Source organism: Electrophorus electricus, chromosome 25 (assembly GCF_041902795.1).
Source record: "Electrophorus electricus isolate QZ-2024a chromosome 25, ASM4190279v1, whole genome shotgun sequence".
Classification (NCBI taxonomy): Eukaryota; Metazoa; Chordata; class Actinopteri; order Gymnotiformes; family Gymnotidae; genus Electrophorus; species Electrophorus electricus.
This window is the reverse complement of record NC_137521.1, coordinates 525,454-544,407: the sequence shown is the minus strand read 5'-3', so window position 1 is coordinate 544,407 and position 18,954 is coordinate 525,454. Positions and strand designations below refer to the sequence as shown.

At 37.6% G+C, this 18,954-nt stretch overlaps 1 protein-coding gene and 1 pseudogene across 1 annotated transcript; one reads left to right on the top strand and one right to left on the bottom strand.

Annotated features, from left to right (window-relative positions):
* Positions 1-216: 216 nt before the first annotated feature.
* LOC145653781 (uncharacterized) lies at positions 217-1,377 on the bottom strand (annotated as a pseudogene).
* Positions 1,378-9,166: 7,789 nt separating this feature from the next.
* vsig8b (V-set and immunoglobulin domain containing 8b) lies at positions 9,167-18,898 on the top strand. Its single transcript, XM_027029159.3, has 8 exons — positions 9,167-9,273; positions 10,496-10,597; positions 13,160-13,320; positions 14,522-14,723; positions 15,029-15,181; positions 15,409-15,531; positions 15,852-15,990; positions 16,885-18,898. Exons 2-8 carry the CDS (start codon positions 10,522-10,524, stop codon positions 17,117-17,119), a joined length of 1,089 nt encoding a protein of 362 aa, XP_026884960.2. The 5' UTR covers positions 9,167-9,273; positions 10,496-10,521; the 3' UTR covers positions 17,120-18,898.
* The last annotated feature ends 56 nt before the right edge of the window (positions 18,899-18,954 follow it).

Genomic DNA, 18,954 nt, shown 5'->3' with positions numbered 1-18,954 from the left:
GATGGGGAGTGTCGGGGCACAGCCATTTTCAGATCCCTCCAGAGATGTTCAATTGGGTTCAAGTCTGGGCTCTGGCTGGGCCACTCAAGAACATTCACAGAGTTGTACTGAAGCCACTCCTTTGTTATCTTAGCTGTGTGCTTAGGGTCGTTGTCCTGATGGAAAATGAACCTTCGCCCTAGTCTGAGGTCCAGAGCGCTCTGGAGCAGGTTTTCCTCAAGGATGTCTCTGTACATTGCTGCATTCATCTTTCCTTCGACCCTGACTAGTCTCACAGTTCCTGCTACCAAAAAACAACCCCACAGCATGATGCTGCCACCACCATGCTTCACTGTAGGGATGGTATTGGCCAGGTTATGAGCGGTGCCTGGTTTCCGCCAAACATGACGCTTGGCATTTAGGCCAAAGAGTTCAATCTTTTGTTCATCAGACCAGAGAATTTAGTTTCTCCTGGTCTGAGAGTCCTTCAGGTGCCTTTTAACAAACTCCAGGTGGGCTGTCTTGTGCATTTTACTGAGGAGTGGCTTCTGTCTGGCCACTCTACCATACAGGCCTGATTAGTGGAGTGCTGCAGAAATGGTTGTCCTGCTGGAAGGTTCTTCTCTTTCCACAGAGCAACGCTGAAGCTCTGTCAGAGTGACCCTTGGGTTCCTGTTCACATCCCTGACTAAGGCCCTTCTACCCCGATCACTCAGATTGGCCAGGCGGCCAGCTCTAAGAAAGAGTCCTGTTGGTTCCAAACTTCTTCCATTTATGGATGATGGAGGCCAGTGTGCTCATTGGGACCGTCAATGGTGCAGAGGTTTTTCTGTACCTTTCCCCTGATCTGTGCCTCAATACAATCCTGTCTCAAAGGTCTACAGACAATTCCTTGGACTTCATGGCTTGGTTTGTGTTCTGGCATGTATGTCAACTATGGGAACGTATATAGACAGGTGTGTGCCTTTCTAAATCATGTCCAATCAACTGGATTTACCACAGGTGGACTCCAATTAAGTTGACAAAACAACTGAAGGATGATCAGTGGAAACAGGATGCACCTGAGCTCAATTTTTAGTGTCATGGGAAAGGCAGTGAATACTTATGTACATGTGATTTTCTTGTTTTTGTATTTTTAATAAATTTGCAACAATTCCAAAAAAACATTTTTCAGTTTGTTATTATGGGTTATTGTGTGTAGAATTTTGAGGAAAAAAATCAATGTAATCCATTTTGAAATAAGGCTGTAACATAGCAAAATGTGGAAAAAGTGAAGTGCTGTGAATACTTTCCGGATGCACTGTACCTATGCTTGCCTAAGACCTTAAAATCACTTGCAATGTCCAGCGCTCTAAACATGTTGCACTCAGCGCACTGAAGGAGAACGGAAGCAGCCATGATAGAAAAGCAAAATGTTAACATTATTTATGTTTTTGTTAGTTATTTGGATGTAGTTTTTGATGATAGTCAGTTTTTGATGTCTAATGGAAGTTGACCATTTCCAGGTTCAATACTTAAGTCCCAGAAAAAAATTGCTAAACAGGTAGATAGCAGTAAGGGCTAATATCCCAAAACAGTGGTGTTGGCATGTGTGTGTCTGTCTTCTGTATACATAGAGAAAGCATGTGAATCCTTTGGAAAGTTACAAAAAACTCACTGCATCAACAACAAAAAAAGATACTTCAGCTTAGATAAGGGGCCATCTTATGTTAGAGGAAACTCTGAGAATGTTGCAGAACAGTGTTGATGATGACAGCTTAAGCTTTGTCATAGAGGGCTTGCACTCCCACCACCCGCTGATGTCCCCTGCTGTAAGTCACCACACCTCCACCCTAGCCAACTACTTCTCCATGGAACCTTGGTGGATGTTCTCATGTGGTATGGGTTTTGGAAACACGCACAGCATCAAGACCAACTAGGAATTCTAAAAAACAGGACTAGACATTAATTGCTTATTTTTTCATTTTATTATTGTTTATTTATTTTTCTCTTTCACTATTTCTTCTGTTCCCTAATATCTATATTGTTAATATTGTGGTGTTGGCCAGAGGGGGATGGAGGTTTCCTCCTCATGCTCTAGGGAGGTTTTCCTTGCCACTGTTACCCTTGGCTTACTCATTGGGGGCTTGGACCCAGACACTTGTAAAGCTGCTTTGTGACAACATCTGTTGTAAAAAGTGCTATATAAATCAATTTCACTTGACTTGAGATCCATGGGTGGCAGGGATGAAGGGCTGATCAGCAGCTTCCAACAGAACTGGAACAAATGGCTTGAAGGCAGAGATATAGAAGGCTGATGACACGCAGCTATCCCCAGGCAGGTTAACCCTGTACATTACATCATTGGTGCGCTGCTGGATGGTGTATAGGTCCTGCCATCCTTAGTGGCTACCAACACCCAGTCTCCCTGCTGGTATATGAGGGTTTCTTTGCTGTGTCTATCTGCATGTCTTTTGAGGGCAGCGATGGATTTTCTTTTAAAGGTGGTGATGGCAGCATGGCAACAGCAGTGTCTTCACCCATACCATACTCAGAGAAAACCAGGAATGGATGGCAGGAAGGCCCAAGGACAGACTGTTCCAGGGATAGGTGGTTGAAAGCCCAAAATGCACTTGAATGGGGTGTATTGGAATATGGATATTTATCTTCCAGTCTTATTCTCAGGTGACCATCCAGCACTTCACCCTTAGGATAACCAAATTTTACCATGAACAAATTGTCCTCACAGCCTGTAAGTCTGGGCCACACCACCATTAACAGGAGTTGAATTTTAAACAAAGCAAGATTTATGACTTCTGCAAGGACACATGGCCTAAATTTTATGAACTCTTCTCCTCCTCTCCTGGCTCTAAGAGTCAGAAAGTTACTAGCTGAGAATGTGTAGATAGCTATATTTGCAACATCCTTGCGAGGTTCTGATACCTGTTAAAATTCTATGTTGCCAAAATGCTACTGGATTTTAACCTTCCCTGGACAACATAACTTGACGTGCACATTAAAACAAGATTACCTTTTTATGGTCTACATTTTCCAAAATAATTTAGTTCTGCTTTCTTCCATGGACACACAGTGCCATCTAGTGACTGTAATGAGGCATGTTGTACCCTCAACATATGTGAACCTTTCAGTGTAATTGCCTTCCTGGTTAAAAATATATGTACATGTTGTCTTACAAAGAAGTTTGACTTGATAAACATAGCGTCATAGAATTGTGTTGTAAACTTGAGCGGTGATTAAATATTTTAGGATAACAATAGATGTGTTATCTGGATTCTATTTTCTTATTAATCATATTCTGTTTCTCTTTGCTAATTTTCTTTTCAGTGATGTCATATGTCCATGCCAGGATAAACGGAATGTATCTAGTCGTGTTTATGGGCAACCTTATTTAAGTATTTTAATGAAAATGTCTCAATTAAGTTGCTTCTTCCTGAGCCTAGTTTAAGCATGAATGCCTGAGCCAGTGGGGATCTTTTGCCTGATGTGAGGGGGCAAACAGTCTGTGACCTGGATGAGTTGAGTCCTTGATAATGTTGCTTGCCGTAATATGCAGGTCTCTAACAAGCTGTGCCTGGATTTGGGAGCTGGGTTTCTACAATTCTCAGAGCAGTCTTAACTCTCCGGGCCACATCTCCTGGGTTTTCTGCAGTGCAGCAGCAGAGAATGCTCTCTTTTGTGCTCCTGTAAAAATTCACTAAGAGTTGAGAGGAGAGCTTGGATTTTATAAACTTTTTCAAAAAGAAAAGATGCTGCAGAGCTGCTTTCTTCAGCAGGTGGGAGGAGAACAACAATAGATGTGGAGTCTCAGGAATCTGATGTTGTTGACCCTCTCTACCTACTCAACATTTACATAGATATCAGTCTTGCTGTAGTGGTGTCATAGAACTTCACTATAGTGTTAGAGCAATTGATGGCTATGCAGTTGGGTCCAGGATGCAAAGTGTGGTGGTTAATCCAATGATACCGAGCTCATCTACCAGTTTGTGAAGAGGTACGGTATTGAAAGCAAAGGTAAAATCAACAAATAGCATCCTGACATGCTGGAATGTTCCAGATGTGACAGGGTTATCTGAAGTGCAATTGAGGTTACATCCTCTATCGAACTGCTTTCATGATAGTCAAATTGGTAGCTGTGCAGATCAGTGGGGATATTGGCCTTGATGTGAAATATAACAACCTCCTCAAAGCACCTCATAATAATTGGTATTAGGGTAACCCAACAAACATACAAGTAATGGCACTGTTGGTAGTGCCTTTCTCACTCTGCGTCGGAGAGGCAGGTGTTACCAAGCTGCATGGGTTCAGCCAGGTGTGAGCTCTTGCATACTAGTTCGGACACTCCTTGTTGATGAGACTGGGGCTACAGTCCATGTTCGCCATATCATGTGTCAAATAAACATAACCAGATCACTAATAACAAGCAAAACTAAAAAAGCACAAAGAGAAAGGAAGGAAGCAGGAAGCTAACCAGGTGCTTGTGTAGTGTCTTAAAGCTAGACTACTGCAACTCGCTACTTGCTGGTCTTCCTCTAAGAGCCATCAAACCTCTTCAACTTGTCCAGAATGCCGCAGCACGACTGGTCTTCAATCTTCAGAAGTTCACACAAGTTACTCCACTGCTGCGCTCCCTTCATTGGCTCCCTGTAGCTGCACACATCAGATTTAAAACCTTGATGCTTGCCTACAAAGCCAAAAATGGACCAGCCCCTTCATACATGATGTCAATGGTCAAAGCCCGATCTGTACCTCGAGTACTTCAAACCTCAAGGCTTGGCTTGAAATACCTTGCTTCAGGTCTTATGGACGACAAGCATTGGTGGAATGAACTCCAGACAGCAGAGTCCCTTGCAGTCTTCAAACGCAGACTGAAGACCCATCTATTTGTAGAATATTTAAAGAACAACTGACACAACTCCCATATTGACTGACTAAATTAATACTTATTGTAGGGTATTGTTTATGTTGTTTAATAAACTCTAGAACGTTTTGTTTATTGCACTTATCATTGTTTAAAATAGACCTTATGTATTTTGTACTTCTAGGTATCAGCATTCATCCCTGTATTCTACAGTATTCTAGTTCATTGGTATGTTTGATTCTAACCTACTGTACTGTACTTGGATATATTCTATGAGTAAACGACAAAGCACTTTTGTAAGTCTCTCTGGATAAGAGTGTCTGCTAAATGCCATAAATGAAATGAATGAAATAAATAAATGAAATAGATAGCTAAACATACAGAGAAGGCCACAGTACAGTCATAATTTCAGTAGTTACAATAATTATCAACACCCAAGAAACACCCAAGAACAATTAGCCAGGGAAGGAAAACAGGGTGGAGACAGAAACAAAAACAAAAGAGCACATAACACCAGAGAGGGAACCATGACACCTACAAAAAACATCCTAGGAACTTACACATCTACACATTCTGTCAGTACTGTATTTATACGGTCAGTATAAATTAAGAAAACTGAACACTTTCTTGTCAATGAAACATTTTTAAACCATTGTTTCCACAACCATTTTTAAAACCATGTCTAAAACCTAAATTTCTGAGCTGGAAATCTAAGGATGTAACAACTGAACAGTTTGTCAGATAAACATTCTACGTTTACATGTATGGCTTGTTATACACCCCAACCACCCCCCTTCCCCCAGCTATAGCGCTGTTCTTCATGGAACAAATGGGAAGAGTCACAGATCAAAGCTTCTGAGTGATGGTCATGCTCTAAGGATTTTCAGTAACAGTGCACTAATGTGGGGTAAAGACCAGATCAACAGGATTACAAGAACTTGTACAAGAGCGGTGGGTAACTGATGAGCTAGGAAAATGGTGCGGGAAATGAGCTCCTCCAAGTCCAGTCCTTCATCCTTAAAAGTCAACTTGGACAGAATGTTGGTATGCAGTCCGTTGTGATACACTACCAATAAAGCAGACTCACTCTATCTGCTCAAATTTCATACATTGGTGGTCAGTAATTGCTTGGTATACCCATAATAAACTGAATAATTGCCTTGGTGGATTCTAGCCAGTAGTTCACAGTTTCAGCTCCCTTCATGGGGATGATCAAAGGACGCCCTGAATTCTTGCAAAAAACAGACATTTGAGCCTGTATAATGAGCCAAATCCAGTGACTTGCCTATTAAATGAGATACTACAAACAAAATGCATGCTTGAGTCGAGCTTGGGGGAGGGTTGTTAAAATAGAGGACATTGCAATCATTGGGTTTCTTATTATATTTATCAGGCTTGATCACTGGGAATATTACCTTTAACAGTACAGAGTGGAAACACTCCTGACCACCGGTGCAGCATCAGGAAAGCACATAGACTGCAAAGCAATGGACATATTCTTCATGCTGTCTGCAGTGTGAACCATCTGTTTATGCTGTTCACCTTGATGCTGGATGTGGATCTTATCAGACTAGGTAAAACATAGGAGCCATCCCTGTTTGTTGACTCCCATATTGAAAGAGTCTATATCTGCATGTTGGTGAAGCATTCTGTAGTGTGACATACACTAGTGTAGTGGGAGCTGCTGCCCGCTCCTGAAATTAACCCTAAGATAGCCCCAACACCCCTCACAGAAAGGCTCTATATCAAGAGGCTCTGGAATACCAGTCTCTGCCCTACTAACCGACCAGACCTTCACATCTAGGACAACTCATTACACTCTCTCTGAGAGGCCTAGTTTTACAAATACCAGAACTCTTTTTGCTCAGCTAAAAGGGCATTCCCTTCCCTTATCAGGTCTCCAAAACCACTCTGTAAGGAAGGTTTATTACTTTGCCAGGACACATTGCCCAAAACTTTATGACCTCCGATCTGGGCTGAGGAACTAAAAGGCCATAAAGTACCCCGCTTGGAATTTAGGGATGACTTCACAGCCTGGAATGCTTAAATCAAGAGAAACTTATAAAGACCGTATTCTTGAAAGACTATTGGAAATGTATCTTACCCATCCAAAAGGCCTTCTCACGAGCATTGCAACAAGACCAGATTCATATACAGAATATAACTTTAAAAACAAGATGTTATAGTCCATACTTATTGCACAGACAATGGATCCATAACACCCTTTAGTGATTCCAGACTCCCCCATCTGGATTTGTTAACGATGTATGGCCAACAATGCATTGTTATATACATAACAGTCTCAACACATTCAATTCTGCGTGAATTCTAACTAGCCATCATCATTGAACTGTTATGAAAGCCCATCTCTCTAAATTTATGTTAAATTTCTTATGCCTTGTTATTTCAGTCACTCATACTCATTTTTATATGTATGCTTAACCCTTGATCTTATTCTAGTGTTTCCATATTAACCTTTATACTTGTATTACTTAGTGTTTACCTCCTCATCTCAAGTATAATAGACAGGAAAACTCCTTATTCTATGCTGTTCTATCTGTCTAAATGACTCACTTTGTCTCTAAGTGGTGTATCTTGATAATAATGTAACTGCTCTCTTATATATATATATATATATATATATATATATATATATATATATATATATATATATATATATATATATATATATATATATATATATATATGTGTGTGTGTGTGTGTGTGTGTGTGTGTGTGCTTTACATTGCTTACAAAAACGTCTGCACTCTATGCATATGTGGACCAAATGGCTTAGGTGATATTAAGGTAACTGATCCCACCTGTTATAGTTTAAAAGACATACCTTAAGGGATATACCTTAACCAAATATCACTACTTAGTTGTTTTATTCCCCTCTTTCTCTTTTTATAATTTTTTTTTTTAATCATTCCACCAAAGCCTTGGATGAGACAAAGACACATGAATATGCATGAGCAAGCCTTGGCATGATATCTTCACTCTCCCTCCCATGAGCCAGGGGTTATAAAAACAAAACTCAGTAACAATGGGTTAGGTTAAGGTGGTAAAAGTTGGAGTTAAAAGTTGAGAAAAAGTTGGAAATTGAAACTTCTCACAAGGAGAATTAAATACTTAGAATAAGTGTATTATTTTATGTCCATTTTATATCTAGTGTGCTAGTCTGTCGTAACCCATTTTGTTTTCCTCTACTTCGTCAACAAAATTTTTGTTTTTGCATCATTAGTAAAGTTAGACTTAATCCTGTTTGGCCAACAGTAATTAGTGCTGGTTATCAAACCTTAGATATTTACAAAGCTATGTCTAGGATATGTATTCACTTTGACACCTGCGAAGTCAAGGTACCGTCCATCCCAGCTCTACACTCTCGGTGAAGCTCAGGCTCACCAGTCCTGGAAAACCTTTGGTGCAGGATTGTCGACAGCATAGAGAAGATTGGGGATCAGGTGTTATTTTCACCCAAACATGGCCACACCTAAACTTCAATGACCCCCTTGTGCTGACGGACCGGCCAACAGAGAATTTTCCCTTGAAATTGACATAAGAGCTATATTTCCATTTATATGCTCTCTCGGGGTGTCTATAGCAAGTTGCATTTCAAGTTCAAGTTCGGTTTATTCGTCACATACATACAGAGATAATTCTGTCCAGGTTAATATTTCCTCCCCTCATTAGTCTATATAATGATAGGAATAGGAATCTCCTCCCCTTCAGGCAAGCCTCCAGTAGTGATGCTAATCACTAGCTCCGTTTGATTTTTGGGATTGGATAGTTTAGCTGAGTTAGCACTATAGCTAAACAGTTCTCTGCTTGTGCAAAAGCTCTCCCCTCTAATCCTCTAATCAGTTATTTGCTATGTTGTTTGATTATTTGGGAATACAAGAATATGTAGCAGTTCAAAGTACAACTTCCACAACAAAACCAGCTATCATATGGAGATCTAGAAAACACTAATCTATCAACAAACTGTATTGTATAAATATTACATTTCACCTGGTTATACTCATGAATGGCATGTAATAATGAAGAACTGTTTTTTGTTATTATTCAACACATATTCTAGTTCATCTATTATAAAACATTAGAAATGTTTTAAAATAGTTACTGGCAAAGTAAACTTTTTTCCTTGATTTGAACAAAATGATCTAATTGAATTAATCAAGAGGTTTGGTTATGTAAGAAAGGGAAAGAAATAAGAAAAAACATTTGCTGCAAATTATTTTGACTTTAAAGTGCAAATTATTTAGCTTGCTTAATACATCACACAGTGATTGCAGAGAGAGGGTGGGGCTAGAGAAGGAACACCTTTCTGTTTGTTTCAGGTAAACAAGAAGGACGAGGAGATCTGAGGGAAAGCCAGTAATCAAACTTGTCACAGAGTTCTTTTGGATTACGTAGGTTCTGATCTCTGTATAAAGGTAAATATTTCATTTAACTTTCTTCTGTATTTTTCTGCAATAATTGGAATAAAAGAGAGCTGGACTAGCTGTTAATACCTGAAGCGAGTTTGGACTTTGTACTTTTATCCATTCATAAAGTAATGTATTCATAGTCATGCACCCTTAAATCTCTGCTCAGTCTCTGTCAGGTGTATTCTTTCACTCTATTTCTCACTCTTTTTGCTTAAAGATCCAGAAATATTAGCAACTTGAAAACAAAACCTGGATGAAATAAAAAAAAATTTGTGAATTAGCACAGGCTTTAGCAAATGGCTTCTTTGTTCGACACCTGCTATTTGTTTTTCTGTGATTCCCACTTTCTTCCTAAAGAAAGCAGTTTTTTAAATGCAGTACTCCTCGTAGCCTCCTTTAGCCTAGATAATAGCATTCTGTTATTTTCTTGCAATATTTGATATTTGGCGTGGTGAACAAATATGATCTATAATAAAGGAACTAAAACATATAGAAGGCCTTTTGGTCCTTTGCCTGTTTGAAAAGGGATTCAAAATGGATTCTATGGTCAGTGAAACATACATATATAATTCTGGAAGACCCAGCTATGTTTTGTTCTAAAATGTTCTAGAACTTGATGGAGTTCATAATGTTATGTATCCTAATAAGGTTCTCAGGGAACCAAACAGAAAAGTCAAAGGGAGCAATAAAGTTCTGCAATAGCTTATATATGCATTACTTTACTTCATAGTGCAGATTAGAATCTTTTTACCTTATCATTCCTCCTTGTGCCAAACATGGCTCTGATGTTTGTAAGCAAAATGTTCTGTTCTGTATAATAGCATGAGCCTTGATCAGACTAGCAACTTTGCTCTTGTCTCAGTTTATTTTTCATGTTTATGTAAGAGTTTTATGTGTTATCTCATATTTACACACTAGTTTAATAGGAAGTCCTAGGCCATTGTTAAGGTGTCCTAAAGACCCTGAATATGTAACTAACTAACCAAATGCATAAATAATAAGCACTGGATAAGAGCATCTGCTAAATACCTTAAATGTAACTGTAAATGTACTAAATAAACAGTACAATTCAATATGCCTAATTATATGTATTTACTCATGATGTTTAATGACAGAGGCATATAAATCATTTTGCCTTCTCCTATACAGTAGGTTAACTTAAAATCTATATGCAATAGGAAGTGGTATAAATCTCTAATATTGTGATGTTCCCTTTGTTCCATGCAAGCTTTTCTCTGACAGTGACGTTTGACCATGGTAAAGCATTGTAATGATTTCAGAGTTTCCTTGGCTGTGCTATATGCTACAACAATTTATTTAAACTATGCAGGTAAGTACTATTTCTTTATTTTCTCTCAAAGGTCAGCATTTGCTAAACATCAATATTTCAGCTTTTGTGTCATCAGATGAAGTTCCTTTACGAAAATGAGTGTAACTGTAATATGTAAAATTAGATCTGATCATCATGAATCTGCATTGGCTACATCACCATTGTAAGCCAGACTGAATAAATGGCATGGATTTTTTTAAAAATCCAATATCCAATGTTGGGCAGTAGCACTGCCACTAGTTTAAAGACATTTCTCAGTACTGTAGTGATAATATTGCTGTTTTCATTACCAAATAGCTTTTCAGTAGTGAAGTTCTTTTATTTGTCAAGCAGTGTAGTGGCATCTACACAAATTACATTTCCAGAACATTTCTGAAGCTCAAGCACAGCAAAGTTTTCTACTGCTGTCTGAAATAAAACTGAGGATCTTGTTTAGGACACACACAAACACACAAACTACAGAAGCACTTCTGTATGACAGTGACATTGCGTGCTAAGCCTCAGGCTGATGCCTATGACAGGGGGATACTGACACACACTCCTAAGTTTAGCTGCTTAAAAGATGGCAGAGGGAAGGTGTAATGCTAAGGATGGAAAGGAACTGACTGAGAAGGTGTCACCGTGGCAATATCTTAAAAAAATACATGATTTTAACTGCTTACTGTGAATCCCATGAAAAACCTGCTCACAACTCCAAGACATCTAACACTAGTTTAATAACACACAATCAGATGATTACTGAATAAGTTAAAACAACCATTGTCGAGTGAAGTCAAGACAAATATATTTATATAGCGCTTTTTACAACAGATGTTGTCACAAAGCAGCTTTACAAATGTTTGTGTCCAAACACCCAATGACCAAGCCAAGGATGGCAGTGGCAAGGAAAATCTCCCTAGAGCATGAGGAGGAAACCTTGAGAGGAACCAAGACTCAGAGAGGAGGTCATCCTCGTCTGGCTGACAATGGTCACCACAATAGTAACAATATAGACAATAAGGAGCAGGATAAATAGTGAAAGAGAAAAATAACTAAATAATATTAAAATGAAAAAATAAGCACTTGATGTCTAGTCTGGTTTTCTAGAAGTCCTAGTCTGGTCCTGATAATGTGCGCATGTACGAAACCCATCCTGCATGAGAATGTCCATCATGGGCAATGGACAAGAATTTGGCTGGGGTGGAGGTGTGGTGACCTACAGCAGGGGCATCAGGGGGTGGTGGGAGTAGCCATGGCAGCTGAGATGGGTTGAGGCTCAGTAACATCATGTCAGGGGTAGGTGTACCTCGGCAGAAGAAGAGAATAGATTATTAGGCATGTCCAGGTACGAGGGTGTGTAAATTAGGAAACTATAATGTGTTAACCAAATTAATCAACAGCAATTTGTTAACAGCTAAATGCTAGCTAGCTATTCTAGTTTTGTTTTCACCTCTGTAGGCAAAATTGGTTTTGTAGCAGTTGGTTGCTGTTTAATAAACAATTTAACAATATTTTTACCTGCATATTGTTTTGACTGACATTTACATTGATCACTGAAATAACATTGGCTTGGCATAAAGTTGGTTGAATTTTTAAAATAAATAAAGTTGCTTCTCATGTAGCAAACTACTTTTGACATGTTGGTGTGATGTGGCTTGCTATATTTCTCTGGGGTGGCTTCACTGTAGGCTTCATTTAAGGTAGCTTAGCTCACTACACTTTCCAAGTAGCTTGCCCAACGCTGCCAATATGTTAATCCACTGTGTGCACATTATAGTATATGGTTGTAGAAGAGTTATTAATTTGCATTGAATTATACAATGTTGGAGTTATAGGCCTTATTAAGCCACACGGTCTTGTTATGTGTGAAGTGCTACTTCTTACTGTAGAGTGTGTTTTCCATGTGTGTGTGTGTGTGTGTGTGTGTGTGTGTGTGTGTGTGTGTGTGTGTGTGTGTCTGTGTGTCTGTGTGTCTGTGTACTTATTAGCTAGAAGAAATGTAACATGACAACAGCAGTTATCCATTTTTGGATATCATTTAATTTTTGTTGTCATCTACATGTCCATTCACTCTATAAAGTATGTGGATATATATATATATATATATATATATATATATATTTATATATAGATATAGATAGATAGATAGATAGATAGATAGATAGATAGATAGATAGATAGATAGATAGATAGATAGATAGATAGATAGATAGATAGATAGATAGATAAAGTATTAAGTATTCTTTTATAGGCGGTCCATTTATACTAATATAAACTAAAAGTATGAAATGTACATATGAACATAATTTATGTACACATACGTAACATTTAAACTGTGGCTTTTGTCAGTGCCAATTTATCTTATTTATATAGAATTGTACATTTTAATTATTAAGTGATTTTTTAACTAATTTGAAAATAAACTTTCTCTCTGTTTTCTAGTTTTCTCTCTCTAATGTAAAAATAACTATCAGTGATATTTGAATGATATTCGATTTTTGTTTGGAGAAAGAGATTAATGAGATGTGTCAATTTAAAGCAAACCATAACTCCATAACTTCTTTTCACCCCCTAAACATTCAGAAAGCATACAGGTGATATCCACGGGGCCCCAGACCATCAAGAAAGCCCAGGGAGAGAATGTAACACTGGGTTGTACATATGTTCAGAGCCCATCAGACACTGGACAGCTGGATGTTGAGTGGTCCAATGTCAGTCCAGACATGACCCAGAAAGACAGACTGGTGAGAATACAAGGAGCTAGGGCATACAGTGAGAAATTAATAGCCTGTGATCAGTACTTCAGTGTTCAAACAGTGCTCACACCTTTGCATGAAGGGCATGGCTTTGTGGCATGCACCTTAAATGCATTGTCTCGTGTTGGTTCACAGGTTTACAAGAGCCCTGCCACTTCAGAACTCCACCCCAGTAAATTGCCACTTCTCTGATGAATACAGTGCATAGTTAGTCAGGTTGGACAACATATGACGTGTCAGCTTTTTGTCAGCTATTCAACACATCAAAGTTTATAGCAGGAGACCAGTTCATAAAACACTAATTGCTTTCTCAGTGCCAACACATCAACTTCATGTTATGAAATAATTTTATGAAATAATTTTACATAAACAATCTGTGTAACTGTTGCTTTTAATTATTTACTTCTTTAATTCTTTATACAATAGCATATTAGAGACAACATGACAACAGATTGACGTGACTGTTATAGATCTTATGACTTGAAACTCGATAAACTCTGCTATTTTTGTAGTTTTGTTTTGGAACAGTGCTATACATATGTATATACATGTATATACATCAGTGCTATGATATACATATATATACATCAGTGCTATGATGTATATTAATACATATTAATGTATGTATGCTCTATATTGCGATATGATGGATTTATAATTGTATTTAGTATCTTGCTTTTGTTCAAATAGTGACAACACTACACAAGTCAATCTTCATAGAAAGACTGTAAAGTAAGGAGTTAAGTTAGTTGTACTGAAAAAGTGATTATATAAGAAATTGTAAAAGTTTGTAGCTTTTTTAAAACTGTAAAGATATTTATGTTTCTATAAAAACATTGCATTTTGCTTACCTAGTACATATTTGTACTGGACTTTTATACTTGATCACACATGGATTTTACATCCAATTATTTCTAAATTCAGCCACAGTTACATATGTTTTGACAAATGTGTTTATATTTTTACTGTTGCTAAGTAACTGAAGAAAATGTAAGTAAATGAGAAAAACTAGTTTTCTCAGGTACTTTATGTTACATGTACAGTAAGAATTTTAAACATTCCTCCAGCTGTGGGTGTTTAGGGACTATGTCATGTATGCTGGGTGGATAAACCTGTTTTTCAGATAAGACTGGTCTCTGTGTTAACGCCCCAAATCTGCGCTGAATCTCTTTTCCTGCCTATCTCTAAGATCTTATCCTACTCTGGAGGGACGGTGTACAAACTGGGTGACCCAGGCCTGATGAGTCGGCTGAAATGTGTGGGTGACCCCGGCCAAGGAGATGCTAGCATCTTTATCTCCCCACTGCAAGCCTCAGATACAGCCACCTATGAGTGCAAAGTGAAGAAGCCACCTGGAATTGACTCACGGAAGGTCACTTTAGTTGTGCTTGGTAAAGATCAAGACATGCGTGTTTCTCACAGTTCTTTCTAGTTTCTGTTTTACCGGTTCTCCTCCTCTCCACCCATTCATGAGTCATTGACCTCCCTATTATTTAGTTATTCACTGTGGGGGAGCAATGGGTGGAGGATACACTCCCTATAAATCCTTATACAAATTTTGTTACAATCATAATTCAACCAGTCCAGTCTTGGTCAGATGGTTTATAAAAAAAATGGTTTATGATGGAAGTCAGTAACAGAAACCAGTGATCTCTTTCACCATTTCACCCAAACATTTACTCTTTTTACCCTTCAGTGCGACCCTCTGTGCCTAAATGCTGGGTGGACAATGGTGAGGAAATAGGAAGCACCATCATACTACGCTGCAAATCCTCTGAGGGCACCAGTCCTCTAAAGTACAACTGGATCAGAGAGAGTGGTGGGAGTTTGCCACCCACAGCAACCCAAAGTAAGCTAGTATAGGAAAAGAAGTCAACAAAGTTCAACTTTCTCTGACAGACATGAAATCTGTACGCTGTTTCATTTGAAAAAAACAGATTCTGATCATAGCAACATGTATGCTGTAAACTGAAAATGCAGCAAGCACTGAGTATTTTAAAATATACTTTCTTTCTACCTTATCTAAAGTAAAGTTTATTAATTTGGTCATTGTCTGGTTGATTTCTGTGTTTGAAGATCCTCAGACTGGGGAACTATTGATCCAAAACCACTCACAGAGCTACACAGGCAGCTACCTGTGTGAGGTCACCAATGAAGTAGGCAAGGAGCAGTGCAAATATTCTTTGAGAGCATACAGCTGTAAGTCTGGGTGTGGCATGAGAGTAAAGACATTTCTTGCAGCTTGAGTGTGTGCTGTGTGTATATGTAAACATACACAGTATATATGTGACAAAGGCTGACATTTGAAGCTAATCAAAAACACCTAATAATATACAAGGTATTTGCTATATTACAAGATTTTGTGTGCAAATTGCTTTCCTCTTACCCTTTTGTTACTGAAAAACAATATGGTAGAAAAGTATGTTCTGACTAAGACACCATACTTTTAATAATAATACATAGTTTTAATTTTTTTGACAACCTCCTTTTTAATATAAAATTGGTATTTTGTTTTCTAGCAGCCAATAAGGCAGGAGTAATTGCAGGTGCTGTGATAGGTGCTCTGTTGCTGCTCCTCCTTCTCCTATTGCTGATCTGGCTTCTCATTTGCTGTTGTCAGAAGCGTCGAAAGGAAAAGGACACTGCCAATGAGATTAGGTGAGATTTTTCTTCTTTTCATCCAATAAAGTATCAATTAAATCTATTAGAAAGACAATAGGATGAAAGAAAGGACAAAAGGGTTAAACACACATACTATTAGTATGAAATGGAGACAGTTTATTATGGAAAAATATGGAGGCCATGTATTAGCATGGAGAAATTTTAGTGAAATCTTTGAGGGTTTAAGTTTCTAGTCTCTAGAGAAGGAAGGAAAGAAGAAAGAAAGGATGAAAGATAGGATAAAAGGGTTAGAGAGATCATTGCCATAAGTATGAATTACAGTTTGGTCATTGGGGTCAGGAGCTGATGCTTTATACAAAGTTTGATGAACATTGCTGTAAATGTTGGTATCAAAATCAGAGGGTTCCTACTGCAATGTGGAAGGGTGAAAGAAAGGGTTAGATAGATGAATGTTACAAGTATAAAATGCACTTTGATGTTTGGGGTCACTTATTGAGGCTTTATGCTTAGTCTGGTTGTTGTAGCTTGGAAATTCAAGACTACATAATCATGTGTTGACTGAATAAAATATATATGCTTCTATTTGCTCAGTTGATTCACTGGAGGGAAAGAAAATGTTTATATTTGAAGCCTACTTACTTTCACCATTTCAGTGGATGCATTTTTTTTTTTTCCATCAAGTGTACCTTGAGTTGGTGCCCAGATAAGTGTTCTGAATAACCTGCATTTAGGAAGGGCAAAAGCACCTTACACATTATGTACCTAACCTGGCACCATATACAGGCCAGATATAGTCTGTCTGTGTTTACAGTAAGTTTTTTATTTACCTATTTCATCCAAAATCCACCTCACATCAATAAAATGAAATTAGTGATTTAAAATGAAAAATGTTATTAGTAATTTATCATTCCCTATATTATCATCTTATAGGGAAGATGCTGCAGCACCAGAGAGCCGGTACTCCAGTTTCCGCTCCATGATGGGCTACCACCCTCATCAGGGGTTGGCCTATAGCTCAGTGAGGAATGCCCAACCCTACAGGGCTGAGTCTAACCGCAGCAGTAGCTATACCAATCACAGCAAAGGACCTCCTCAAGGAAGCTCCTCTGCCAATAACTATAAGCCCCCACAAAGATACAGCAGCAAACATGGATACCCTGTATAAGTTCTGTGACCTTGGAAAGACAGCCTGAATAAAAATTCCTCTAGAATGGGACAGATTACAATGCATAAACATTACAGGTTGGCTTTCCAAAAAAATTGACTAAGCCTAAGCTAATATAGACTAAGCCTACACAAAGAAACAAGCTGTAAGAGTAAAGGTTTCATCTGTTCTTTACAGAAAATAAGATATACACCACTGATTTATTTTACATGTGTATGTTGGTGGGGAGGGTGAGTGAGAGAGAGAAAGACAGGCAGTTAAGAATATATCTATATGTAAATGATTGCATAATCTTTGTACATTTGGAAGCAGTATGAAATGGGGAAAAAAATGTACAATGGCTATGCTAGAAGTTGTAAATATTTGGAAACCTACATACTTTTTCCACCCTTCTTTTCCAAACAATACATTTATTTATATATTATTAGCAATTGATCCAAAAGAAATAGTGGAAATAATTATTCTTCAGAGAGCTTTTAAAAGGCAAGATGTAAAAGTAAATGTTAAAACAGTTCAGGTTTTGACAAAGTGAAGAAACAAAGTCTTAAATTAGCCAAACAGCAACTTATTACCAGTTATTATTATTTATTTAAAAATCTATTTAAAATCTGCTCAAAGTTCAAAATGTGCAAAATCTTCCCTGTTTTGATAGTTTGAGTGAGTCCAAACTTTACAATTTCTTTTACTAACTTTATTAAGTAATTTCATAAATACTACTGATTAGCATGCTAATTTGATGCAATTTGCTAACATAGTGCTTTACATGATATAAAAAGATATTTATGATCTAAGAAATATCAGTCCCATTGAATATTTAGGATAAGAAATTCAATTTAATCAGTGCAATGAATTGTGTGACACAGCATTACACAAATTACTTCATCACTTTGCTTTCTTCTTCCCTTTTAAACCTAAATGGCATTGTCAAATGCACTTTTCAAACTTGTCATTGGCCTTTCACTTAATCATTGCAATGAGGGTCTATAAACAAACTGGCAATCTTTCTTGTAACCTATGAAAGTGCTGACTATAACATGTACTAGGACTGCCACATATCAGTCAGCCTTCAAGAGAAGGCGTCATCAATTCTTATAGATCCATCTCATTACATAGGCAATCCTGTCTTTTGATATAACACTTTTTTGGCTACCCTGAAAGACTAAGGAACTCTATTTAGTGTGCCCTGTAGATCACAGAGCATTGTGCTAAAACCAAGGTTGCATATTCATTTGTCAGGGAACAAATATAGTAAAAAAATATAGACCAAGTGTAGCTATCACATCTCTGTGTTGTCCTGAATGTCTGTACATAGTTTATATATTATAATAATAATGTGATAATCTTGTATTGTAAAGTATTACATATATTGTGTATATATAAAATGTTATCACTGAAGGCAACAATGTATTTTTATTATTATTGTTATTATTCAAAGCAAAACATCTCATGAACCTGGCTTGTAACTCATATTCACTCTCAACACAATTCACCGCAAGGGGTGCTGTTAACACTTAAATAGTGTTGCACTTAATACTCCACATCAGTGACGCTATGTGACACCCTTGTTTTTGTAATGTGCAGACCCTAAACAATATTCTTAAAATGAAAATAAATCAGTTATTGATCATTATTTAGCTAATGAAAGAGGTAGATGGAAGAATAAACCACAGAGTGAGAGAGTTTGTAAATATTTTTTAATTAATTATGAAATCCCATCTGACGGAAGACAAGAAGCATTTTTATTTTTTCTGTACCAAGATTTATGGAATAAATATTTAAATGATCTCTCTCTAACACACCTTTTTTATATATGCTGTGTTTATATTTTCACGTGT